The sequence below is a fragment of the Sparus aurata genome, chromosome 15 (genome assembly GCF_900880675.1).
Source record: "Sparus aurata chromosome 15, fSpaAur1.1, whole genome shotgun sequence".
Classification (NCBI taxonomy): Eukaryota; Metazoa; Chordata; class Actinopteri; order Spariformes; family Sparidae; genus Sparus; species Sparus aurata.
In genome coordinates, this window is record NC_044201.1 from 28686223 (window position 1) to 28712975 (window position 26753).

At 42.7% G+C, this 26753-nt stretch overlaps 1 protein-coding gene across 4 annotated transcripts in view; it reads right to left on the reverse strand.

Annotated features, from left to right (window-relative positions):
* gfra1a (gdnf family receptor alpha 1a) overlaps positions 1 to 26753 on the reverse strand; it is a 100154-nt gene that overhangs the window by 4452 nt on the left and 68949 nt on the right. For all 4 annotated transcript variants that reach the window (XM_030442141.1, XM_030442142.1, XM_030442143.1 and 1 more), the window contains 5 exons: positions 26198 to 26370; positions 21771 to 21880; positions 20324 to 20458; positions 11209 to 11390; positions 3201 to 3248 (listed from right to left, as the gene is read on the reverse strand). In XM_030442141.1, the coding sequence (XP_030298001.1) occupies positions 3201 to 3248; positions 11209 to 11390; positions 20324 to 20458; positions 21771 to 21880; positions 26198 to 26370 (648 nt within the window). The remainder of the gene's footprint in view (positions 1 to 3200; positions 3249 to 11208; positions 11391 to 20323; positions 20459 to 21770; positions 21881 to 26197; positions 26371 to 26753) is intronic.

Below are 26753 nucleotides of genomic sequence, written 5' to 3' on the forward strand. Positions count from 1 at the left end.
CCAGGGAGGAGCTGCTGTAAGCTCCCAGCAGAGACACACAGCGCCCCCAAGAAAAAGTCTGTGGTTTGTCAATTGAAAAATGAGTTTAGAGTTATACAAAAGAAAATATTTTGATACTAGATGACGGCCAGTTCTTCAAAAATACAAGGATATTTTTATTATCAGCAGAGAAGTTTTAACAAAAGCCGGTTGGATCAGTTTGCATGGCTGAAAAGATGAAACATATTTTTCCTTTGCTTGTCAACATTTTTTTTTTTAAAACGAGGTCACAGATTTCATTCGGAGCGAGCGTTTTCCAACAACAACTGGCAAAAAAAAAAAAAAAGCATCAGCATCTCTGAAGAGTCATCTTGAAAAGAGAGACGGAGTGAGTTCAAACAAAAGCAGCAAACATGCTCGACACGGGGACATTCGGCTGAGCTGGAAAGTCTGCGCTGCACAGCGAGCTCGCAGTGAGCGCGAGGAGTCGTCTAATACGGGCGATTTCTGCGAGCTTCTGCATGTCATTGATGCATGTTTGATGCAACAGCGGACAAGAAGCAAGCAATCCATCACCATGACATATTTACTGTAATGGCTGATATGATATGAATAGGAATAAGAGATGGGGTTGGGCGGGTTGCAGAGCACTTTGCTGCTTTGGTGGATGAAAGTAAAGATGTTAGTAAAAAACTAACAGACTTGTAATCGTGAGCTGATTTTAGCAAGTGTCAGAGGAAGTGCACGAGGAGTTTTTGCATCACACTACAGCAGATGGGTTGGACGCGGACTCTCTATTAGCCAGCATCAAGCGAACACTCATGTCAGTGTAATATAGAGCTACATTTTTGTGTTGGTTAAGCTGAAAATAACCTAAAAAGCATCTAGGATAATACTTATATTCAGAGACGACTGGTTTCCACACAATCCATCCTGTGTGGAGGTCCAGATTGTGGCATGTGAAGCTGTGGCAGGTGTTTCTGGATCTGATCCACAACAGATTCTGGGACCTTTTTTTTCACGACAGCTTGATAAATGACGACCAAACCAACAAACAAAGTACATAAAATGCTGCCAAGCTTCTCAAGCATCAGGTGCCATTCTCCATGTTTTTGCATTGTATTATTTGCATCAGCCTGGTGGTGTGTTTGCCAGAACCGTCGTGACATATCCACCCGGACACAAAGTGGACTTTAGGTTGCGGTTCACTTCATGCATGCGAGTTGCGGCATATTTCAAGAGATTAGGCTGTTTAATTCAATAAACATCATCTGGAAAAACTTGCAAATAAATTCATAGGGTATGACACAAAAAGGTTGTTTTTAGAACTAAAATGCCACAGCAGAAAGCAAAATAATACTTGTGTTGCATGTGCACATGTGTGTGCGTGGACGTTTGCATGTGCCGCCCTGCATCAGTAACGTACACTGAGCCTCACAACCACCTTTGGCTTGCTAATAAAGCTGCAAGCTAGTGGCTGGGTCATCTCCCCCAGACCTGTCCCTGCCGCTATTAAATGTCAGTCCAGCGCATAACAGTGCCTTATTATTGTACAATGACATTTACAGTGAACTTTAAAAGCCACCAGATAAGCAACAATCCCATTTCAGCCTCTAAGGAACTACAAAGAACTGGAGTTTACAAAGACGGCGGGCAGGATTGCCGTGGCAGTGACGGTCAGAGGCAGGTCAGAGACGTCCGACGGCCTCGTGGTCGTAGATATAATTGTTTTCTGAGATAAACTGAGGTGAGGACATAAACAGTGTTCTCTGATAGCACTTTTGTCCAATCAAACCCACAACACTAAATGATTATTAACGTATGAATGTTACTGCAAACCACTGCTACGTTCACCTTTGTACCATTTTGACATTTCTGCATTTCGAGTCATATCACGATCACATTACATGTTTATAGAGGAAGATGGAGCGACTGACGACGGGTCAAGACTGCGTTTTCAACATTTAGAAGGGTAAAAACACTGGTTTGTTATGCTGAGCATTTTCAACATTTGTAAGCTAGACAGCATGGGATTTTTTGAACGACTCCAGCTGACGTCTCGGTGGTTTTTGTGCCTGAACTTACAAACGCAAAGCTGCAACATAAAGAAATTTAGAGTTTCAACTTGGAAACATACATCTCCAACATTAAATCAGGGTAATGGATTGCATCCAAATCCAATAACTTGAAACATGCCTAAGAAAGGTAACTTGTCACTACATTTATTTTGGAATCTTTGTTTTCTGTCGAGGTTCTTTTTTTGTGATAGCTGTGTTACCCCCAATTTCCACTGGATATGTGTCCTCTGCGTTGCGGCTCCGATCCGGCTCCGATCCGGTTTTGCTCCATCCGCCGTCCGGCAATCCCCACCGGTTGCGGTTTAAGTCCGCCACGGCGCAGTACGGTAGACAGCTGGCTCACGAGGCAGAGGAGTTCCCGCGATAATCACATAATCACTCACGACCACAGTTATAGGTCTGTGTTATTAAGAACAATAACAGGAAGTGTTCCCGACCGAGGGATCAGCAGAAGAGCTTGTGTTTGTCTCTTTTTTGAGATTTGTGTGCTGGTGTCAACACGGAGTGTTTTATTTTGAAGATAACCGGATGCTGTTTGTTATTTTGACGCTTGACTTCCTGTCTGCTCGGTGCTAAATTCGTCGTGCTCCAGCATCCGCCAGATATAGAAGTCCTGCGTATCTGTGCCGGAGGGCTCGGGACTGCCGGAGCTGGGACGGAGCAGATACGCAGCGCAGCGGACCTGGTGGGGATTGACACGTTGACTAAAGTGAAACGTATCTGCTCCGCTGGCGTGGCGGAGACGCAACGCAGCGGAGACGTATCCAGTGGAAATTGGGGGTTACTTTTGCTGCCTTGCAGACTTTTTTTATTTTTATTTTTTAGAGATTTTTAACTGCAACATGATTCTCACAAAGAAATAAAAAGCTGGGGAATGTTTCACTCTGAGCGTCTCTGACATAAACTTTTAAGGGAACAATAAAAATAACTGTCATCGCTGTCAAAACGGTCAGAATGTGAGATTTATTCCTTGAAAGTCAACAAGTGCTCTGCCTAACGTTGAGTTACGTAACGTTGTCTCACTGTGAGTGTCTTTGTGAAATGGAAACACAACTGTCTTTTTTTGCAAGACCTATATTTCTGTTTGGTGCATCACCACATAATTTAACAAAATATGTTGATGACGTAATTGACGTAACTTACCACACAAAGGACGCCATCAACAGATGAGTTTGACTTCAACTTCTGAGCCTGCAACACAGAGACACGTGAAGAGTCACATCATCTGTTACCATCTACAAAAAGAGATTTATGTTTGAAATGATAGTTTCGTTAATGAAAAAGAGCAGACGATACATCAATGAACCAATTAAAGTTAACTTGTTTGTTAAAGTTCGCTTCATTCATCACAACACGGCAGCGTTTTCAGTGCTCTGACAACTGCCGCTGTAATTAATTTGCTTTGGTCAACAATCGATGGAGGAATCCAGAATCCAATTAGGCTGAAAATATCGTCGATAGATTTACACAACAGGTACAAAACATCACACAGACATCAGTGTTCAGACGCTGTGACTAAACTTCAAATAACCGTCGCATTCAATCTGTATGTTTTATGGAAGCGCTGTGCTGATCTGATCATAAAAGCAGATTGGACTAAAAAAAAAAACTACAATAACCTTGGAGAGTTTACCCCGTGAGCCTGTTAAACTTTTAAAGCCTCTGATATTTTCACTCAGAGGAAGAGAAGAGCAAGGCTGAGCACAGAGGGACAGTGAAACCCAGACTCTGATTTCATCTCAGATTTATCATTCAGTGGCTGTCACGCGCTCAAACACTCTTTGATTCTTCCTCTCTCTCTCACACACACACACACACACATTTCGTAGATGAAGGTTAGATGCTGCTCCGTGACGACAACAATGACTGATGCTCTGACTGCTGACATTTTTGTATTTTTTATTTTTATTTTTAACATCCAATGCCAACGTCCTCAAATTCCCTGATATTTGTGCACAGCAGCTGTGCTGTGGTTTAGATTAGGGTTAGACTCTGAATTACACTGAAGGTAAGACAACTTCTCTGACAGTTTCGGGAATGATCCAATAGAGACGTCATTTCTAGTAATTCTCTCCAATTAGTGGGCAACCCACTCTATCCCTGTGTTTGCAGCTGAGAAACGAACAGTAGTTGTCCACAAAACTACGCCGTCCTACAAGAAAAACAGCCACGTGATCAGCCACCATATTAGGCCCCGTCCAGACGACAACGCTCTTTTGCGAAAACGCACACGTATTGCATCGTTTTGGCCGATCGTCCGTACGGATCCTGAAAACGCACTTTTTTGAAAACGGGTCTCAGGGTGGAGAAATCCGAAAACGCAGCCCCCTCCTGTTTTCATGTGGACGGCAAATCTGCATACTTTCCAAAACGATGAAGCCATCGTTCGACCTCATTAACGGTCCACACAAACGATTTTGGTTTCCTTGCACTAGCCATTTTCATCTTCTTCTTGTTGTGGTTTGGTTTCTCCGTCTACTGTCTGTTTGTTTACAGCGTGCAAGCTTAATGCGCATGCTCCGTGTCTTATTCTCCGTTTTTGGTGAATGTGGGCCTGGAATATAAACTACAGCGTTTTCGGTCGTTTTCAGTGGATCCGTATGGACGCAAATATTCTTGAAACGATGCCGAGGAGGAAGACGGAGACAAAAAAAGATCGTTTTCGCCCGTCTGGACAGCCCCTAAATCCACTGATGTGACTGTTAAGTGAAAAACAATAATCATCTCATCACAATGAAAAAACTACTCAGGAACATCCGGAGGAACGTGACAAGGAGCTCAAGGTATTGATCAACAAGTCCAATCCATGGAGCCCCACTGCTGGTTGGACTTTCTGATCTGTCAAGGCACGGAAACAGGATCCATTGGGGCGTCCTGTGGTGTCTGGCACCAGGTTGTCGGAGGTGGATCCCTGCTTGACGCTCAGGGGGGAAAAAAAGACGACGTGCTTGCCCGCTCATTTTTGAACCGGTATTTCTCAACCCGCTCTCTTTCCACGTTGATCATGGCTGATATCACCACCGTTGCTGCACTGTACCTGCTGTACAAGTCCCAGAAACGCCGGAAAACCACCCGCCGTCGTGTCTGGGTTCATGAAGTCTTCCGGAGACGCACGGAGCTGGGGGAATTTCACTGTCTCCTCCAGGAGCTCCGTCTGGATGACGACCGGTTCCAGCGGTACTTCAGGCTGACCGGAGCCCAGTTCGAGGACCTGTTAGCTCGGGTCGGTGCCCACACACAGCTACAATTAGCTTCTCCTCCATGTCTGTCTGAGTGTAAACAACCGTATGTGAGGGAAGTGACGTCGTCGGCTTGAACTCGTCGCTGATTGGATGTTGCGGCGCGATGCCGCCTGAAAAGTTCGATATTTTCATTTCAACTTTATTTGCGTCGCTTCAAACGCTTCAGATGCTCCATTCGCGCCGCCGCCGCCGCCTGAATCACGTGTCATCGCACCATTTACATTGATTTTCAATGTAGAGTTGCCGCTCAATTCGCGTCTATCGCGCTTGGTCCGAACGCCCCTTTACAGCGCGTTAACCTCGGAGTGTACGCTGAGGAAGACCTGCTTTATGCACGTAATCAAAAAGCTCTAACTACATCTGTTACGTTATTACTCCAGTTTAAAATGAGTTCATATGGGAAAAAAATGAATACAATCAAGGGTTGATGAGAAAAAAAAAAGACGAGTGCACAAACATGACACTCTAAATCTTCATTTTCTCCTCTCAGGTGAAGGTTTTTAAACATATCGCTGATTACCACGTGTTGATTGCAAGACCACAATGAATTGATTTGCTGATTTGCAGCTCGGGCCTTCAATCAGCATCCAAACATCTCATTTCCTTCTGTATTTGGTAAATCAAGCATCTGATTGTGAGTTTGGTACTTTGTGTAGGAGTTTGTGGCTTCAGCAAAAAAAGATTCTCTTCCTTTTGCTTCCAGTGACCTGCACACTGCACCATGTATTCACGGCGGATGCTGTAAGTGAATGTAACTCCAGTTCTGGCTTCTGGGTATTTATGTGTGTATATGTGAGCGTGCTCAGCCTGCAGGTGTGACAGAATAATAAATGACTCCGGTATACAGTATCGTGAACGCAGCCCAAAAATAGGGATGTACAGGATGCAGCGGGCATGGTAATACAGAAAGTGAGAAGCTGTTTTCTGTTATTACACCTTTGCTTCGGCACCTAAATGAAAAAAAAAGGAAAAAAAAACAGCCAAAGCTCGGGAATGATGTCAATTAATCATGTGTGTTTTCAAGACTCTGCATAAAGACCCAAACAAACGGACAAGCCAAGAATTCCAAAGTGGTTGTATATAGTTACAGAACGGACGGCCAGTTCTCACTCCCAACACGTCAAGTACAGGCGCCTGGTCACACACGTTGAAGTTTGACACGGCAGTTAATCCTCGAGCATCGTCCGTCTAGTACATTATTATAAAGAGGAAGAAAAGTCAAAGTCAGTAGGACTTTCCGTCAGAAGGCTCAGGTTTTACTCAGAGCATTTTTTAAACCTACCAAATATGTGAAATGTTTGTCAGCAGGCTTTATTTTGCAAGTCATATTATGCATTATTCCTAACTGGAGCACAGATCCCTGCATGTGCAAAACTGATGGAAAAAGTGTAGGTAGAGCGTCAACGTTTGAAGCACGAGATCATTGACTATCTTCTGTATTAGTTGGGAGTGAAAACAATGACTGAACACAACGAACATCAGTTTGTGTTTCACGATGAGGTCCCATCTGTGTCTGGAGTTATTGTTTAGACAGTTTTCTCATCTTACACTAATAAACAAAAGAGAGATCATAGCGAGTCTGAACTCCCGAGGCCACTCAGAGTGTCACAGCAAAAAACATTTTGAAATTTAAATCATATAAATGTGGATTTATACTGCAGGATTCAAACTCAGATATATGGCTCCATCTGCCTCCGCGCAGTTCTTCACTGTTATTACGTCTCCACTATGATTCAAAACTAGCTGTTTTTCTTAAAGTTGTTTCTTTTTTGGAAATGAAAAGATAAAAATCCATCTGTGGTACAATCTGTGATCCAATCGTTCAGTGCAACTCTCAAAATTACCACCACTCAAAACTCAAGATTAGACCCGTCCTTCACTCCGAACATAATGCACAAACACAACCACTCAACAACAAAAGTTTCAGTGTTATCCGATGTCGATAAAGGCTCTTTTATATCCATTTCTGTAGCCATGACACAGACATAATTTTAGCATTTTATGTTGTCTAAATCTTTTCATATCCAACTCAGTGATTTCTGAGATAACTGGATATAAATTCATGGCAAAAGCAGCAAAAAACGATCTGCATGTCTAGATATCATGTCTTTTTTCTTGTAATTTGAGTGACCTGACCCTTTATTTTACATCACCTGTATACTGTGAAGCTTGGTTTGTGATTACATGTGTATGAAGACCATATGAACCTTTGCAAACCTTGGAAAGCATCCTGTAATATCAAAACATTCCGATGCTTATTGCCAATTCAAAAAGATTTGGACGTGAACAGATTCAAATATATATTCCTGCCTTGTGTCCACGTGTTTTGGATTTGCCTAATACCTGCCTGTTCTCAAAAGTCACATTAGCATGTGGTACATTTCCATATTTGTCCAGGGCACTTCCCGCCTGCTTTGGAGTCAACTATATTCATAAGAACGGGCTGATGGAGCCCTGGGGCTCGGAAAGTATTTTAATGTGTATGTGTGTGTATGTTTGCCTCCCTGTTGTGGCGTGTGTGTGTTTATATGTTGTTTTATCCGTGGTGGTTTTCACTGTCGGCTCTGTTGAAAAAGGAAAAGCAGTCCTACAAGAGGAAGAAGACAAAGAAAGCCTCTTCTTACAGCGGGACAAATGTCGAGTCAAAATGAACAAGACGCTGCAGTGAGCACAGTTAATAATGTTTACAAGTAGCATGCTAATGTTTGCTAATCAAGGTAAAACACAACACACACCTGAAGGGGATGAGGATGTCATTCGTTTTTGTATCTGGTCATAAACTGAAGCATCGGACAAACTGAAATGCTGACTTGATGGTGGCGATAGACAAAAAGTCAGAGGATCACCAATAGGGCTGGGTATCACCAGGTACCTCGCGATATGATACTATCACGATATTTTGCCCACGATAACGATAATATCACGATACAGCGATTGTGCGATAATCGATATATTGCAAGGAATTTCATCCACAATACATCACGATATCTGTGTCACTGAAGAAATTCAGAATTTATTGACTGCACTGAATCCATTTCACAGGAATTACAAAACATTGTCAATCAATTTCACATGAATGACAGCCAAGTAAACAAAGAGTATATTGCACAGTGTCTCTTCTTAACACACACACTGACTACAACTATCATTAAATATCTATATGTGTGGGTTTCGGAGCTGCTTAAACCATTTTTTATTTTTTTTATTTGGTTGTATACCTATGTTTGAATAAAGATAAAGCTGTCCTCCGAAGAGGGATGGAGGTGGTGGGCCAAAAAAAAAAAAACATTTTTAAATATCGATATTTGGCACCAGTGTATCGATAACGTACCTCAAGACGAAATATCGCGATATATCGTAGTATCGATATTTTGGCACACCCCTAATCACCAACATCAGTGTCCAAAACTAGCAAAAAGCCTGACCAGGAAGCCTGAACGTATGTACCAAAACTTGAGCAGTCACGAAGACCGATCATCTAGTAACTTATGATGTCTTCACCAAATCTCAGTGTAATCTCCCCAATTTTTGTCAAGATGTTTCACTACAAGCTAATAAAAATGCCAACCTGCCAGTGGTGTCGGAATAAACAAACTAGGCAATCACCAACGTCAGAAGGATCCAAGAGCTGCAGAGATATTTCAGTGACCGGCAGACCGACACTTCCACCATTTTCATACAGGTAAGGGAAAACAAAATAGAGAACTGGATCGCCTCTAATGTAGTTTGAAGCTCACGGTTAAAAACACTTCCCACGTGTTGTCTGAACATTTCACGACGGAGTCAAACCCGATTTGAAGACGCTGACGTCAGGGAAGGTGGGAAGGTACCGGGCGGAGTTCAGCTGGCCACACCTTTATTTCTCCACTCTTTCAATCTGTTCTTTTGAGTCGAACACTGTACATGTTGTCGGGCTGTCATCTGCTGGATGTGGAGCGGTTCTGAATCACTGGTTAATGGTTATTATTCTGTGTGTATGTGTGTGAAAGAGAGAGATATCAATGAGGGGAGGGGAGTGAATCCTGTCACAGGCCTGCCACCCCGCCCCCGAGTGTGCCATTACAACAGCATAGCCTGCCTTGATGCCTACACACACACACACACAGTCATACACACACACATACATGCATCCACACTGCTAATACTGAGGAACTGTACACACACACACACACACACACACACACACACAGTAGAAAAAGTGGTTAAACACAACTCTCTCATTAACTCGTACTTGACGTGCTATCAGAGCAGCGCCAACAGCACACACGCACCGATACACCGCCGAAGCTCATTAACCAGTGCAGAATGTGTGTGTGTGTGTGTGTGTGTGTGTGTGTGTCAGCGAGAGCAAGCACTTGTGTTGTGAGTATTTGTGTGTACAGGCATGAGTGTGTAATTGCAGCTATCTCAGTATCTGTGTGTGGACAAAACTATGACTGCATATATGTGTGTGTGTGTGTGTGTGTGTGTGCAGGGCAGTGTAATTAAGCTGTAGTCTTGTTTTTTTCCAAGTCATGGACATAAAGCAACCCAGTCGGAAGAATATACACTGTATGGGAAGATTCATTTCTGCAAAAAGATAATTTTAGACTTTCTTTACGTTGTTTTCGGTTCAGCTGTCAGTCGTTCTCTCGTCACTTGTTAGGTCGACGCACCAAAAACTGCACATTCAGTGGCACGCAAGTCGTTTGTTTTAATATCCAAATAATTGCAGATGTGAGTGTTACATTATTCCCACATGCAGCGACAAAAACATCTGGAAAATTGTCAAAAACTCTGCACTGCAGTGCACGATCGCTACACGAGCGCGGAGCCTCATTAACAGTAATAACACGACACAGTGACATTTATAGGTAACGTTATTGTTGCAAGAACAAATAATCAGGTGGATTAAAAAAATGTCGGGGGATTTTCTGATGCTGCTTTGGAGTTTGACGTATCATTATATGTGAAACTGGTCCCGGAGTCGCTGTCATTGCTCTGCTGGTAATGACAGTATCATCCCCTCTTCCTCCCTGACCCAGGAGGAGCCCATCACCCAGGCTCAGGATTGCTGCCTGTGATCCGTCTGTTTCATCAGCCAGATAACTGTTGTTCCTGCAGAGCAGGAGTGGCTGCTCCAACTGAGAAATACACTTTCTGAGTCTTAGCCGGCACCATGCGGCCACATGGAGCGTGTCATCAGCAAGAAACTGACACACCGGCCAATCGAAATCAGGACAAACACAGGAAAGCCAAGATTAATCGGAAACTGTGACGCCCGACATACGGACAGCTGCCTTTCTGCACACTGAGCAGAAACTATCATCCCATATCATCAGTCGTACATCTTATATTCACTCTCCTTCAGACTGTAGTTTGGTCTCCACCAACGTCTGCGAAAAATATCTCGGCTTTCAGCAGCGACAAGCTTCACTTTTATGTCAGCTTTTATGCGTAAGACTTTACTTGTGTATGAACAACCTTGAACATATCGTACTATTTGATTCACTGTCCTAACCTGTCATATTGGGTACTGTGAAGGTAGTAGATAAATAAATGGAGCTGGCCTGAAAGTAAAAAAAAACAAAGAAAAGATATATAATGTGAGCTGGAGGATAAAGAGGCAGTCAGGTACGCAGTAACAGGAACAGACGGGCTGTAAGATAGATATAGATGAACAAACACTGTAGATTTATGGATAGTGAGACTGAGAGAAATGGATGGAAGGATCAGCAGGTCAGATAAGGAGAAACAGTAGCTCAGAAACTTGATCTGTCTGTAAAAACACATTTTCTATACCGATATAAAGTTTTGAAACTGTTTTCATGCCCTGGGATTAGATTTGCCCCGGACCGGCTTGAACCCTTGATCCTCCAAACACAGTCATCACTCTGAATCTAAAACTGGCCTCAGCGTGTGTTTCTGACCTGTAGGTTGCCACAGAAGTGGTAGATGCCGGTGTCTGCGTTGATGTGGTTGTCGATGGTGTTGGGGTTGCGCTCGCGGTTCCTCTGGTAGGGGGTGGTTGTGGAGGTGGTGGTCTGGACGGGGGACATTGGCTGCCACACTCCCACATCTGTTCCATTCCCAAAGGCCTGGATGGCGTTACCTGCAGAGGGACAGGGAGGGAAACAAGGTGTGAAAGACAAATACTTTTTGGGGAGGTAATAAAGTAAACAAAGTCAGTGAATAAGGAGTACTTTAAGTTTTCTATTTGTTACAGTACAACGACTGAAAAAAGACTGAAAACGTTGTTGGAGCTGCATCAAATTGTACTCACTGATAAACACCAGCCACCTTAATACATCTGATTTTTCTTTATCAAGGTCCATTAATTATTCCCTGAGAAAATGTTATGAAAACACACTGTCTCACAATGTAAAAAAAATGAAAAAAAAAAAAAATTGAAATTAAAGTGAATCCGGTCTGTTCTGGGTCGATTTCTATCCCAGTTGCGTGTAAATATGTTCACCTCCCCAGTGGAGATAACATGCAAGTTTAATTTAAGTCGTTTACATCGGAAAACACACACGAGCACTTGATGAGCGTGACTTTGAGACGTGCTGAGCTGGTAAATAATTAGTTTGCTCCAGCGAGAAAATACGACGTTGTAATTCCCAGCAGGTCATTTTAGCTCCGAGCCGGATCTCATCGTGAATCACATCGCTTGTTAGTCCCCACGTTAAAATAAAGCTTTATATTGCAGCGGCCTAAACCACAATTAAAGGTGACTTAGACGGTACTTAAGTTTTGTTATCACTTCCCTCGATTATAAATTCACCACACAGTCAAAAAACCTGAGTGCTGATGTGGCTATTTACCATTAGAGTCCATTAGTGGCCCTATTAATAGCGTTCTATGGCTTTGATGTAAAAGACACGCACACACAGACACACACACACACAGACACACACATCAGAGGAAAGCTGAGCTTCACAGAACCGCTGTTTGAACGTAATGATATTCTTCCCTCTAACACTGAAACTATGACCCTGATACTGTGGTGAAAGAAACCAGAGCTGATCTGCATAACGGCTCTTTAACCTCACTGAAATATTCATACATGCACGTGGGAAGACGCACGGACATGTCGACATGACGTCCAGCGTATATTCATATTGTCGGATCATGTTGAATCTATATTCCAATGTTTGGGTAAGAGCTGTACTGTCAAATTAACATAAATAAGAATCTGTTTAAAGGGGCGCTGTGTGCTTTTGGAGGAGAAATTCAAACTCTGAATAGTAATATTTGAAATATGAATGAGGGAATGATAAAAATTCATTTTTCCAAAACGGAATAAAGAAGCTGTCTTCAGAGGAAAATAAGGTCCCCTTAAAAAACACTGTTTGAAGCCAGAAAAGGTGGCAGGGTCCGCCAAGCATAACCAAAACAAAACAGTATGAGAATGTGTTGTTCTTTGAGGTCAGTTTGTTTATTCAGTTGATTCAGTCAGGAGAACCAAGAGAGTTTGTTCATTTAGTTTGCATAAGAAGAAGTTCTTTCTCTTCTGAAGACCAAAAACTTCATATTACACCTTTAAATGATTGCATACCTTTATGACCTGTCAGAAACTGTAGTGTCATTCTGCTTAGAAGATGTAGCGGATATTCAAAATAAGCTTTTGCAACAGAAATTAACACTCGAAAAATAAATAAAAACCTGCAAACATGAGCAGTAATCTATCTGTCGTTTAAAAAACAATATCTTTTCATCTCATCCTTCCTTCTTTTCTGTTCTTTTCTCTGTACACGTACTTGAGAACCCTTCAAGAACTCTTAGTATTGAATTTCAAGCATTCATTCCAAGGTGTCTCAAAACAAGTGACGTTGGCTTGAATTTCAACACCTGTCTGAATAAATGTTCTGTCCTTGAACGTGTCGTTGGCGCCAACTGGGACTGTTCTGCTCCCTCGAGTGGATGTTCAACGTTGGTTTCTTTAATTCAGGAATGAAATACTTCTTCTAAACCTGAGTGGTTTTATTCACCGCAGACTAAAGCAGACCTTAACTGTGGAGAAATCAGACCACAAAGCACTGAATTGAGTCATTGTGTGAGCTCAAATGCACGACAGAAGAACATTTCCTGTCAGTGTTTTAGCACCAAATGTGGTGACTCTGGTCCAAACCTCCACATTGTAGCATCCTGAAGTCCTACAGATTCTCTGCAGGGTAAAGAGAGAACCTGCTGCGGTACTGGCATCATTCATCCTCCAGATATTGAAAACTCTGAAGGATGATCAATAGCAGGTATTCCTCCACTCAGTGACCTTCCCTCGTCTCCTTACAGATTCTCTGAAAGCACCCGTGGCAGCGTTCCCTGTTCCTGCTGACGTAGTTTGACATATTTCCCCTTTGCATCAGGAACTATGGGGGATTCTCAGGGTGAACGCGGCGCCTCAACAGGTCACAGCCGCCATCAGCGTCCTCAACTGCTTGACTTTTGATTGCAGCTCTGACAGCTAGCTTTCAGAATACTGTATATTTCTTGCACTGAATATGTTTTTTGACAGATGAACCAGTCACCCTGATGTGAAGGACGACACATCCGAATACTGTGCATGAAAAGACATTCGTTGGAGTGGACTGACTCGTGTTTGGACCGACTTAAAAGCACGTCGAACAGAACTGCTGTATGCAGCGAGGTCTCACCCTCCTCCTCTTTCCTTTCCTTTCCTTCCCCGGTGGAAGTGTCTTCTGCTTAAACTCATCCTGACCTAGAAAGAACCTTTCAGTTCACTCCACTATGCACATTTAATAAACGTGACTATTAATCTTCGACTGAGAGGAGCCGGAGACTCCCTCACTTCATCCGCTTTGCTGAATTGACTTCTGCTAAGACCCGACGTCACAAAAGAAGGAAAGACTTTCTCCGTCTCCATCTATTGTGGAGATAAATGTACGTGTTTGTATTTTATTTATGATTATTTAGTTCAGCTTATATGTTTTTGCATGTAAGGGCAGCTAATATAATGGGACAAGCCTAAAATAAACAAGCAGTTCCAACAAATCTTTCATTTTCAGTCTGTTGAACATTTTTAGTCAAGCTTGAAAAAGAAAAAGATGTTTACAAAGCTGCCAACACGTGCTGCTGCTCACCTGAGATGCAACAATCAGCACAAAATAAGTCACTTCTGTCAATATCCTGCCGCCTTGATATCTGCGACTTTGCTTATGAGTGTGCATATTCAATTTTTTGCTTATGTGCGCGAACGTGCATTTGTGCAGCTGGTAGCTTTGTGCCGAGACAGCAGAAGGATGATGAGCGCATCGTAAGTGTTGATGAGCTCTTTCCTGTCTCCTCTGTCTCTTCACCTGCGGCCTGATAACACTCGCATCACAGCGTCTGTAAGTGAAAAACAGTTTGCCTCTCGGATTAAGGATGTCACACAAATACACGAGCGAGGTGCATTTCTATTTTCTCCGTGCTCTACATTTTTATCTGTCGATGCCTCTGCTTATACCGCGCATTCACGGCCTTCTCCATTAATCCCCAACAATAACTTTGCGTACCCTGCTGTACCTTTATTATCAGATTGGGCTGCAACTGATGATTGAGTTTACTGTCGGCTAATCTGACGAATATCTTCTCGATTAATTGATTCGTTGTTTGATCAACATCGTTCACCGTTTTCTGACTTTCTATAGATCAGTGTCTCCCAAAGCCCTCGATGACAAATGGCTTGGTTTGTCCACAACTTTAGAGAAAGAAACAAAGAAAGAAAATTAGCCTGCAGCTACGTAGCCTTATCATCTTGAACTGAAACACAGCAGCGATGTTTTATTCTGACTAAAATGTCGTAGTCCAACCTGACCTGGTTTCCACCAACTTCCACATAAAGTGAATTTCAAGAAGTGAGAGTATTACTTTTCTAAACTTTGATTGTATTTGGACAATAAAGCCAAGATATAGAGCTCACGCCGTTCCTCAATAGATTCAATGGAGAGTAAATGGCGCCTCTGCTCCTGTTTACTGTGGATACATAAAACTAATTCACAACCGCCGCGGACAGAGCAAATAAACGGTGATATACAAGATGTATACAATGTACTGAGGCTACGCTTTTCCTCAAATCATACAAACAAACACCTCCACACGCTGTTCTTCTGTGTGTGAGATCCCTTAATAACACTAAACTTTATACCCATGAACTTTATGTCCATGAACTTTATGTCCATGAGTTTTATAATATAAATCTGAGAAGGTTTGAAGGCAAACAAGCCACAAAATTAAAGACAGGATGATGCTCACCGAACCCACAACGTGCAGCTGACTCGATGCTTTCAAAAGAGCTGCAACTTCCTCAAACAGTCACCTGTTTTGTGAATTGCCATCATCAAACTTGACTTGAAGGCATTTTAGGAAAGCATCAGCTTCTAACAAACATTCACAGCTGTTATTGTCCTCGTTCTAAAGCCTTAAAACACTTCTAAACCCTCAAACAATTAGGAAGTGATGAAGACCGAACGCTTATCCCGACTTTCAAGGTCTTACTGATCCTCAAAAAGATACACAAAATAAAAGGGTACACACACACAAACACTTTCAAAGCGCTAAAGCAAACATTCATTTAACCTTCACTAATGCACACATCGCTTTGCATTCGAACAAACATGATATCATCTCCTCACTGCGGCAGATATTTGTGTACGCAGTGCGAGTTCGCCTCTCGCGGATGTCTACATTTACCACTTTATCTCACTTTACATGTGCAAAGTTGGCTGTAATACTAGAGTTATGATCATGTTGGATGGTGTGACCTTTGCATATTCACTGCATGTTCCTGGAAGTAGGCCGAGGCGTCGCGGTGGAAAGGCTTTGAATACATCCGAGCTCCAGTGTTTTCTCTATTGACCACAAATCTACAGAGCAGCTTCTCTCCTCAGGCTGCGAGGCTCCTCAGTTCATCCTCAGCGCTCCACCATCAACAGTTCTTCCCTCTGACTCGATTATTTATTCATGAGTCTGTAAGGTTTTTGTGTTTATGTAGCATGAATGACACACAGATATTCTACTATAAAATCTCATATTGCACAAAGGAAATTCACTTAATCTTCAATCTTGAATCTTAAACCATCTTCAGAACGCTTTTACCCCCTCTCGGTGCTCAAACTTAAAGGGATATTCCGGTGTAAGTTTAATCCATGGTCTAAATCACCGTGAAACTGTGTTAGACTCCCTCTCGAGAGATCAAGTTAGCAGACCGCTAATTTACGGAGTTTTATCAACCTCAGAAACGACCGCACGACAACAATACACTGCAGTAAATGGATCCAAATATAAACCGCCACCAAAAAGCCACAAATAATGCTCAGAACAGCACCAAACTTCAGCAACAGTACAAATAGGGTCTCAGCACATAGTCCGGGGCATCTAACCTCCGCTAGCTTAGCTGGATTTCTATTGTGAAGCTAAAAACAGAGTTCAACTCTCCTCCATCAGCTTCCGGGTCGGGGAAGTCCCGACGTGACGATTACCGAGTGCGGTTAGAAATGCTCAATTCTGTTCTTTTCCCTGTCCGCTCTCGATAATAACTGTTATAAACTGGCAGGTAAGACACATATGAACTTTGATTGCTTTTCCATGGAGTCATAATCATACATTTTCATCCATGAGCCGCGGAACTCTACTGCACTCGGTAATCGACTCGTCGGGACTTCCCGTCAACAGGAAGCTGCTGCAGAAGAGTGGTAAATTTAGTCAGCTTTTCAGTAGAAATCCAGCTAAGCTAGCGGAGGTTAGATGCCCCGGACTATGTGCTGAGACCCTATTTGTACTGTTGCTGAAGTTTGGTGCTGTTATGAGCATTATTTGTGGCTTTTTGGTGGCGGTTTATATTTGGATCCATTTACTGCAGTGTATTGTTGTCGTGCGGTCGTTTCTGAGGTTGATAAAACTCCGTAAATTAGCGGTCTGCTAACTTGATCTCTCGAGAGGGAGTCTAACACAGTTTCACGGTGTGTTAGACCATGGATTAAACTTACACCGGAATATCCCTTCAAGGATCATAGTCATATAACATAACGTCAAAACATCTGGGAACATTTCTGCCTGAGTCAATACATTTTCTGATCTGCAGCGGTGGTTGTTTAACAATGAAGGATGTTCCCACGCTACCTCACAACATCATCCAGCAACCGCTAACGACAGAAACTACATCCTGTGCATTTAAAGTCTTTAAAGAAATACTCAAAACAATGAGACATAAGGCACAACCTTCGCTGAGAGCTTGCAAGCAAACATGCTTATTTTCAAGGCTGGAAAATGTTGGAAACTAGTGTGTGAAAGGATGTTAACATTTAATACGTGTCTGTCACAGTATGACATATAAATAAAGAAGAGTCAGACAGCCATCCCAGGCAACTCTCTTCCATCTCCGAACAATAAATCATCTAAATTGCAGTGCGAGAACAGAAAGTCCTCTCTCCCTCTCTCTCTGTCTTTCCCATATTCTCTCTTTCCCTCTTATCTTTCTTTCCCTCTTGTAGTTTCTCTCACTAGTCATGACCCTGTAGCCGGCGTGTGTCAGGATCCTCGGAGTTGTCAGTTGCAGTTACTGCTGAGCAAACTTAATGAGAGCAGAAGAAGGGAGGACATGAAAGCAGAGAGGATGGAGACGGGGAGATGGGACGAGCTGAAATAAGTGAGGTGGAGCACAAGCGGGAGAACGGGTGAAAGGGAAGGAGGGCGTGATGGTCAAATAAGTAAGCAGCAGAGGAAGAGTGGGAGAGAACTGAGACCAATAATGGAAATTCAGGGAGGCCTGTTCAGTCGCTTTGCCCTTCACTTGGCTCTCAGTCAATAAAAGCAAATATATAGAGACAGAGAGCCGGTTTTAACCCACATTAACCCCCTTTGATACTGTGAATCTCACACGGACACACTCGAACACACACGTATAAAATCATGCAAACATGGAGAAGCAAAGACGTTTACGGTATGCTACAAATCTAGCTCATAAACTTACTGAGAACAAACACAAAGATGATAACATGCAGACTCCAGCACACACACACACAAACACACACTGTGTGAGTGTGGCAGCCCTTATTATCTACAGCAGACCAACCCTGTTAACCCTGCCTGGTAAACAGACAACAGAGCGGAGAAAACAAGAGGGAAGGAAGGGGGAGAGAGAGGATGATAATAGAGGAGGGGAACCAGAGAGTGAAAATGAGAAGAGTTGTAGAAAACGAGGGCTGCATCTCGTTGGTGTTTTCTCATCTGGGATCCGTCATTCTGATGGAGGGAAATAAAAAAAAACGCCCACTTTGCTCGTGAAGAGCTGAACCACCACCAGCAGCGGCAGCAGCAGCAGCAGCTCGGCCTCTTTATGTGACTACGGCTCATCGTTCTGAATGCACGACGTTTTCTAGATCATACACCTGCATGCTGATTGATTGCTTGCTTGCTTGAGACAGGTACCTTGCAGTCGTTTTGCTTCATCAATCGGATATATAATCACTTTGCTAACAAGGCAAATGTGCACCATGGCAACAGAATATGTTATCAACACGTACGTCTATTCTTACAGTTACAGTTCGCATTTCACCTTTAAGTTTCCATGTACATGCATAAGAAGTCGGACTTTCTGCTCATTAGCATTTCATTTAAGCAACTTTAGCACATTTAAGATTCCGTTTAACTTCCACTCAGGGGTTGTGGGTTTCAATCATTTTGTCAGGCATGAATCCAATAAGAGATCCCCTTAAAATATCCAAATCCCCTCAAATCCCCTTTTTGAATGTATTTAGGTTCAACTTGCAGCATTGTGAGGAAAGTCACTGAAGTTAAAGATGACTGGGAAGTTGAACCGACACGATTGTTTCTCACGGGCAGAATCGTGACTCTTGATCTGCTCGGCTCAAAGTTTGAATGTTAAACAGCGGTGATTATCTTTCTCACATGCAGACGCGTAGCAATGTGTAGCTCCGTTGTTTCTAGCTACAGAAAACCAAGATGGCAACAGCTGTGAAGCCAAACTCAAGAGTTCACAATAGATCTTTTGTTTTTTTATAAATTTGCTTTGGGAAAAAGAGAGAAAACCCCAAAACCCTACCACACTTTTTTGATTTAATGCACTAACAATCCAGATACAGTCGACTTTTCATTTACAGTCAATTCATCCTTCTTCTGCTCTTATTATTAATATGGTAATTCATGTTTTGCTTCATGAGCTAATCAGTTGGGATGAACACAGATTGTGTAATTAATAAAAAGATTCCCTCACAAAGATCGCACACTGAATCTGTTTTCATCCAATCGAGCCGACCACATTTCAGCGACCATCCTTCGAGCGTATGTGATTACAAACATCCATCCAGCTTCTGTGCCCTTGAGCAAAGTACTCTGGCTGTGACCCTGTGTTCTGACCTCTGCAGAGGAATCAATGTAGAATCACATTACACTTAAACAGTGGTGTGCAGGACAGCAGCGGGCTGACTGACACCGAGTGCGCTATCAAAACAAAGGGAACATAATTAGCTCCGATTACAGGAACACACACAATGAATCTGGCTCTTATCTCTGCAGCTCGGTAGGAATGTCCCGCTACTTATTAATCCTGGCTGGAAATAGGTGTGTTTATACGTGTGTGTGTGTGTGTGTGGGATAGAGACAGACAGTGCGTGTGTTTGAGCCGGGGTGTTAATTAAAGCCGTTGTGTAAGAGGGCTGGATGAAAAAGCCGCTTTCTGTCAAAGATCTGGAGCAGGAGTTCTGCTACAGCTCTTGGGCACACACACACACACAAATGAGCACAGAGACGTACACACATTCCGGCACGGCGGTGCAATGTGACTGGTTTCGCTATAATGCAGCAGGATAACAATGCGAGCATGGCAATGGGATATATTTGGTCAGAAGGGAGAGACAAGAAAAGAAAAGAGGGAGGATAAAAAGAGCAAAATAGGAGAGAGACCAGCGGAGCAGAGTGGAGGAAAGTAAGGAGGCAGAGGAAAAGTGAATCCAGAGGAGCAGATAAGAGTAAAGGCCAACAGAACCGAGTAGAAGAAAAAACAGAATAATAAATAAATGAACTCACGCAGGCAGGTGTTCTCGCTGAAGAACTCGGTGAACTTGTCACACTCGTCCTTGTTGTTGCCGCTGTTGCTGCAGTCGCAGTACGGCGAGACGCTGATTTTGGGCGTGCGCAGGTAGTTGGGAGTCATCACAGTACCTGCGGCAGGTGGATGGAGAGATTCGTCACTCAGGAAATCATCCGTTTTTGTTTTTGTAAGAAATCTGACGCATAAACAAGGAGTCTCCGCAAATGTGTTATTGTAAAGAACACCATGTGCTGCTGACTGTCAAGAAAGAAGAATATTTAAACCATAAAGACTCAGTTATCACCCTCCTTCTGTGTTGTATCATAAATGTCATAATAACAACGCTAAATCATCTTTACATTCATTTCGCTCTCTCTCCCCCTCATGTTGAGGGGATATTGCAGTGTGGTGGAGTTTCTGCAGGAAGCAGAATGCAGAGAAACCCGAGTGAAGAATAGGCTTTCTCTTTTGCGAGGGAAAGTAAATAGCTTCAGTCAGTGATTTCTCGCTCCCCCAATGGATTGTTCCCCTGTGCTGGCTGCTCTCCAAAACAGGCCTTTTTTTTTTTGTTTTGCAGTAGGCAGAATGAATTGGCGCTGTGCGGACAGTGCGGTCTGGTTTCCATGACTTGTGAGGATCGGTTCTTGACAGCTTACTTTTGGAGTGAGGACGTAATGGGTTGTGAGAAAAAGTTTGCCCGGGGTGAGTCGGGTCTCGATGTTAAAGCCAAAGTTTTCCTTCGGTAATTTGACCTTTGTTTTCTAGTCAAGAGATCTTTGTCGGGCGACCCGATCGCTTGAAATGCATCCTGTCAACAACATGTCCAAAAAAAACTACTCGGCAAAACAAAAAACAAACAAATTTCCCCGTCTGCGGGACATTAAAGGATTTCTGATTCTGATTCTGATTCTAGATAAAACTTTAAATCACAGAGGATGATTTGATAGAAAGATTTAAATGTGAAACAGAATAAAGTTTACCTCCAATAAAGTGGATTACATGATTATTACAACTTGTCTGAAGATCTGACTGCTTGTGTTTCTTGCCCAATCAAACTCGTCTTTCCAAAATTCGGCACTAACTTAAGAAAGCACAATCTAATCGTAAGCGATAGAAAATAAAGAATCATCAACAGAATCAACAATCCGCTGAGCCCGAGCGTGAATGAGAGATCTTTGTTGGGCGACCTGATCATTTGAAATAAAAAAATTGTCAATTACAAATCCAAAAAAAAGGAAGAAAAAAAAACTACTAGATAAAAAACTCATCTTTCCAAAATTCGGCACTAACTTAAGAAAGCACAATCTAATCATAAGCGACAGAAAATAAAGAATCATCAACAGAATCATCCTTTAAAGACTTTATTAAAGAAAATAAACAATCCTCTGAGCCCGGGCGTGAATGCCGAGACAGAGCTGACCAATCACAATCAAGCGGACTCACCAATCAGACCCGAGTACGAGAGGAGGCAGTCTGCGTAGTTCTCCTTCAGACAGCCCGACAGCGAGCGAGGCTCCGGCTGGCAGTTGACGAAGAAGTCAGCCAGTCGTGACCTAAAACACACACGGATCCAAAAAACAGTTCAGAGCCAAACACGATTACAACTCCGATAGATTTTATATGAGAGATTCAGATGGCCGCTGTGATTGGAACGTGCGGCAGAAATGCCCCCGGTCCAAACGAGTGAGCGCTGGAAGTAATTTCTCTCAATGCAATTAGCCGTCTTTAATGGCCGCCGTCGGTGGAGTAAGATGACCCTCTTACGTATGCTGCGGCTGGTTTATATCCTGGAATGAATGAGACTAAAGGCAATTCTGTGCCGAGTCTGTTCTGTTTCATTTACTGGCTTCATAAATGTTTGTTTACACTTTGGCCGCAGGTGCACTGGCATGTGAAATTGAAGTGGAGGAAGTTACCATAGGAAGTTAGATTAAACGTGATATACTGCTGTCGCGCCTTGACACAAAGCAAAACCTCCTAACGTCTCCTAACAGTAACATGTTGATGAAAAGTTGATTTTACCCGATCTGGATCGTGTGCTTTTGCAGTTTCCTTTCCTTTTAGGGACATTAACATTTCACTTCCTGCAACTAACATTTTGTAATGATTGTGGAGATATTTTCCATCCGGACAGGAATGTAAAAGGTCAGATAATCAGAGGCTGGAAACACAGAACCAAAAGCGCATTTGAAATGTCTTGAGATAGAGCACTTCCTCTGAGTGTGCAGTCATAAGAACGGAGGGCCAAAGTTGAAACAAAGCAGTTAGTCTGCAGAAACTAATGGATGCATCCCAGCAGATTCTCCTCCGCCTTTCATTTTTCATATTTGCTTTTGGCTCGAGATGAGCAGAATTTTGTCAATTTGTGTAATACATCTTAAAAGGTATAATTATATTATTTACAACCTGTGTGATTATCCTTTCCAGCAATGAAGCAGGAGCTTCAAATGTTGGCTTGACCAATAGGAAGAGCGGCCAAAAGCAACAAGACCAAGGTAATTCAAAGACAGTCAGATCATGACATGATGAAAAAAAAAGAATGAGTAAATTCATAAATACATGATACAATTTTAACATAACATTATATAAAAGATAACAAGTACTTTACAATAACAGAAGGAAGTTTCTTTGAAAGTGTGAAGACAGATTTTCTAACCAAAATGTATATTTACAGTCAGTAACTTACCAAAACGTATTGTTTATAAATTGTTTATCATCTACTTCTATATTTTGGCCTTTTACGTGTCCATTGCTACATTTCTCTAAGGGCCTTGTGAGAAAAATCAAATCACTATAGGTCGAAAATTCCGCTAGCTTAGCTGGATTTCTACTGAAAAGCTGACTAAATTTACCACTCTTCTGCAGCAGCTTCCTGTTGACGGAAAGTCCCGACGAGTCGATTACAGAGTGCAGTAGAGTTCCGCGGCTCATGGATGAAAATGTATGATTATGACTCCATGGAAAAGCAATCAAAGTTCATATGTGTCTTACCTGCCAGTTTATAACAGTTATTATCGAGAGCGGACAGGGAAAAGAACGGAATTGAGCATTTCTAACCGCACTCGGTAATCGTCGCGTCGGGACTTCCCCGACCCGGAAGCTGCTGTAGGAGAGTTGAAATCTGTTTTTAGCTTCTCAATAGCTTCCCTAGCTAACCTAGCGGAGGTTAGATGCCCCGGACTATGTGCTGAGACCCTATTTGTACTGTTGCTGAAGTTTGGTGCTGTTCTGAGCATTATTTGTGGCTTTTTGGTGGCGGTTTATATTTGGATCCATTTACTGCAGTGAATTGTTGTCGTGCGGTCGTTTCTGAGGTTGATAAAACTCTGTAAATTAGCGGTCTGCTAACTTGATCTCTCGAGAGGGAGTCTAACACAGTTTCACGGTGATTTAGACCATGGATTAAATTTACACCGGAATATCCCTTTAATGTCGCTTGTTGTTCTAGTGGTTGTCGCAAAGGAGGAAGTGAAGAGAAGTAGAGTAAAGAACATGAGCATGACGAAGGTCCAGTTTATGTGCTGCTCTCACACTGCAGCAGTCATGTGGTTTTGGGGAACAGTGATATATTTAATTTTCTGACACGCTGACATCGTCCCGTTCTGTCGTTTCGGTATCAGAATGCGTTGTTCTTCTCCTTCACGTGCAAAGAAATACTGCTCTTAAAGATATTTGCTCCACTGCTGGTGGTTAAAAAACATAGTTTTGACATTTTTGGCTGAAATTTCAGAAACAAGTTTCCTGCTGGGGAGAAGAGTTCTGTGTTTATCTGACAGAGAGAGTTACAATCTGCCTCCAGGAAACAGTCGCAAACACACACACACACACACACACATACGCACACATATGCAGTCTCAGTACGATCTATCTAAACACACCAATCTGGTGCAGAGCAGTGCGTAGTGAGAGCTGTCAGCAGCAGCCAGTACACTCCACCTGACATATGGTGAGGGAGCTGGTGGAAATGCATGGCTTTAATCTATCTGTGCTAACTGACAAATGGACCGGGAGAGAAGCCGCGCTGCAGCGAGACCTGTTGTTCAGCCCTGAGCGTATGTCTGACGGAGAGAGAGCGCCACGGAGAGAAAAAAAGACAGAGATGGAAGGAGAGGCAGAGAGAAACTTGTAGTATGAATTTACTGTTGTCATGCTGCTTGCCGTTAAGTAGAGACAAAGGGTGAGGAGAGAGGGAGGGAGGGAGGCAGACCTGAGGCCACGGTCCAAATGGAGCTCATTTATGATGCCTAATGCTTCCATTTAATCCCAGAGAGCCACATGACTGCTGGCTCAGACTGCAGACACACACACACACACACACACACACACACAGGAAAGAGAGTAATTCAGTGATGGACATCTGACATCACCCTCATTGGATGAGTGTGCGTGCGTGTGTGTGATGGCAGCCAGTTTATTTCTGCAGTGACTGCACCATGTAAAGAGGTGCTGTTGTTTGTTCCCGTGTGCGCTTGTTAATCACTGTGTGGAGACTCAATGTAAACAATTAGGTTTTATGGGTTAAGAACTTGGTGCACGGTTAAGATGAGAACTCAAGTGGAGCTCAGATTAGAAAAGAGTCTCGAGGGATTTCAAGTAAGTCAATGTAATGTTCTCGAGTGACCAAAGGAAGTACTTGTGTTCAGACACACAGCTCTTAATTTAATTTAAACATGGCAGGGGGTTATTTCGAGCTGCAACAGTGTCGGGGGAGGAATGTTTCCACTCTTTGGGTTCGTGCACGATGGCGTCACAACCGTGTAGAACCCCGTTCAGACCAGCGATTCACAAACGGTTGAGCTGAAACTTGCAAATTCCTTCAATTCGTCGATTTGCATCATTCTGAAAACCTGAATGTGAATAAATGAGACGGCGTATGCTCTCCATTGCAACGACTCTCTTTACATCTGCTCTAACTGCCAGCTTCGTCAGGCTTTTCTTTATAGCTGGCTACTACGTATTTCGAGTAATGATGGAACGACAACAACAAAAGGTGTTTTCAGAGCACACACTCGACATTATGCTAGCCAGGAAGTTATTCCCCATCTCTGTACCTCTCTTTACTATTGGCTGTGTAACAAAGGCCCAATACAGGTGTTCTGCCCTCTGGTGAAAGTTATGATTTGCCCTTTAATTTATTTAATTAAAAAAGGGAGTTCATAATTCATGTAATGTTAAAAAAAAAACACTATTTACAGCTAAAAAAGTGATAACATTACATCGCTTTGCATTATTTCATGATGTACTCTTATTTTGAAAGCTTGTAAGACATTGCTATGCATTATGGGATACAGACGAGTTGTTGTAAACAAGCTAAGCGCTGATGAACATGATGGAGGATTTCCTCGTGTTTTAACCTTCGTCTAGACACCTTCGAAAGCGCTGGCTGTAAGTTTTGGTTGTTTAGCACCTTAAAGCACAAGTTTAAGTGTGTTGTGTTTTGATAGTAGCTAACTGACTTTGCTAGCATTAATGCTAATCAAGAAGCGTTTTAGCCTGTTGTTTGACCGTGTTAGCATGCTGATAGCGTTTCAATCCTTTTGTTAACACATTAGCATATCAATGACGTTTACCTTTCATATTTGCATGTGACATTAGCGCCTGTTGTTATCTTAATCGCTAACATTAGCACTTATTACCTGTGTTTTAGTCACTCAGTAACAGTTTTTATGCTAATGAGAGATATTTTCTCTCTCTTTTTGTCTCTATAACAGTTTCACTCAAAGTCTTTCACCTGGAAACTGTAAATAAAGGAGCAAGGCGCTCGCTTCCTGGCTCATGAAAACCGAGTTTGGCTAGCTGTTTATCAACGTTAGCATACTGGATGTATTAACTCGTAGTGGGAACAGTACAAAAGGTGTAGTGTTTCCTACCTGCAGATGTAGTTGGTCTTGCAGGTGGCCTGCAGCTCGAGACAGTTGGGTTTCTGTTTTTCTTCATACGAGCAGACGGGGACGATGGTCTGACGCCTGCGTTCAGAGCACGCTGTCTGGTCGCTAATCGGGCACGAGCAGAACAGCATGCCGTAGCTGTGCTTTGGAGGAACCTGTGAGGCACAAGAACATTACCTGTGAGGTGAAGTCATCCGCAAGACCTTCCTATATTCTTATTTTGGTTAGATTATCTAGGCTATAACTATCCGTTTATTCCAAACAAAGTTATCCTGGTTAACTTTTTGTCAGCGTCTTGGTTTAACAATAGTTCAGCAAAACAAACGCTGAGGTAAAAGCATGCATCATACATTAATTGAAACAGTCAAATTTACAGATTATAAGGCAAAAATGTCAAAATTTGCTCCAGTCTCTGTTTAACATTTCAACATCGATGCTGAAACGACACAGCCGGTCCACAACAGAAGAATGTCATCCTAGTTTTATCTCAACACAGCAGAAACTTAAAGCTCAAGGCGTTTCACACAGAGACTTCTCT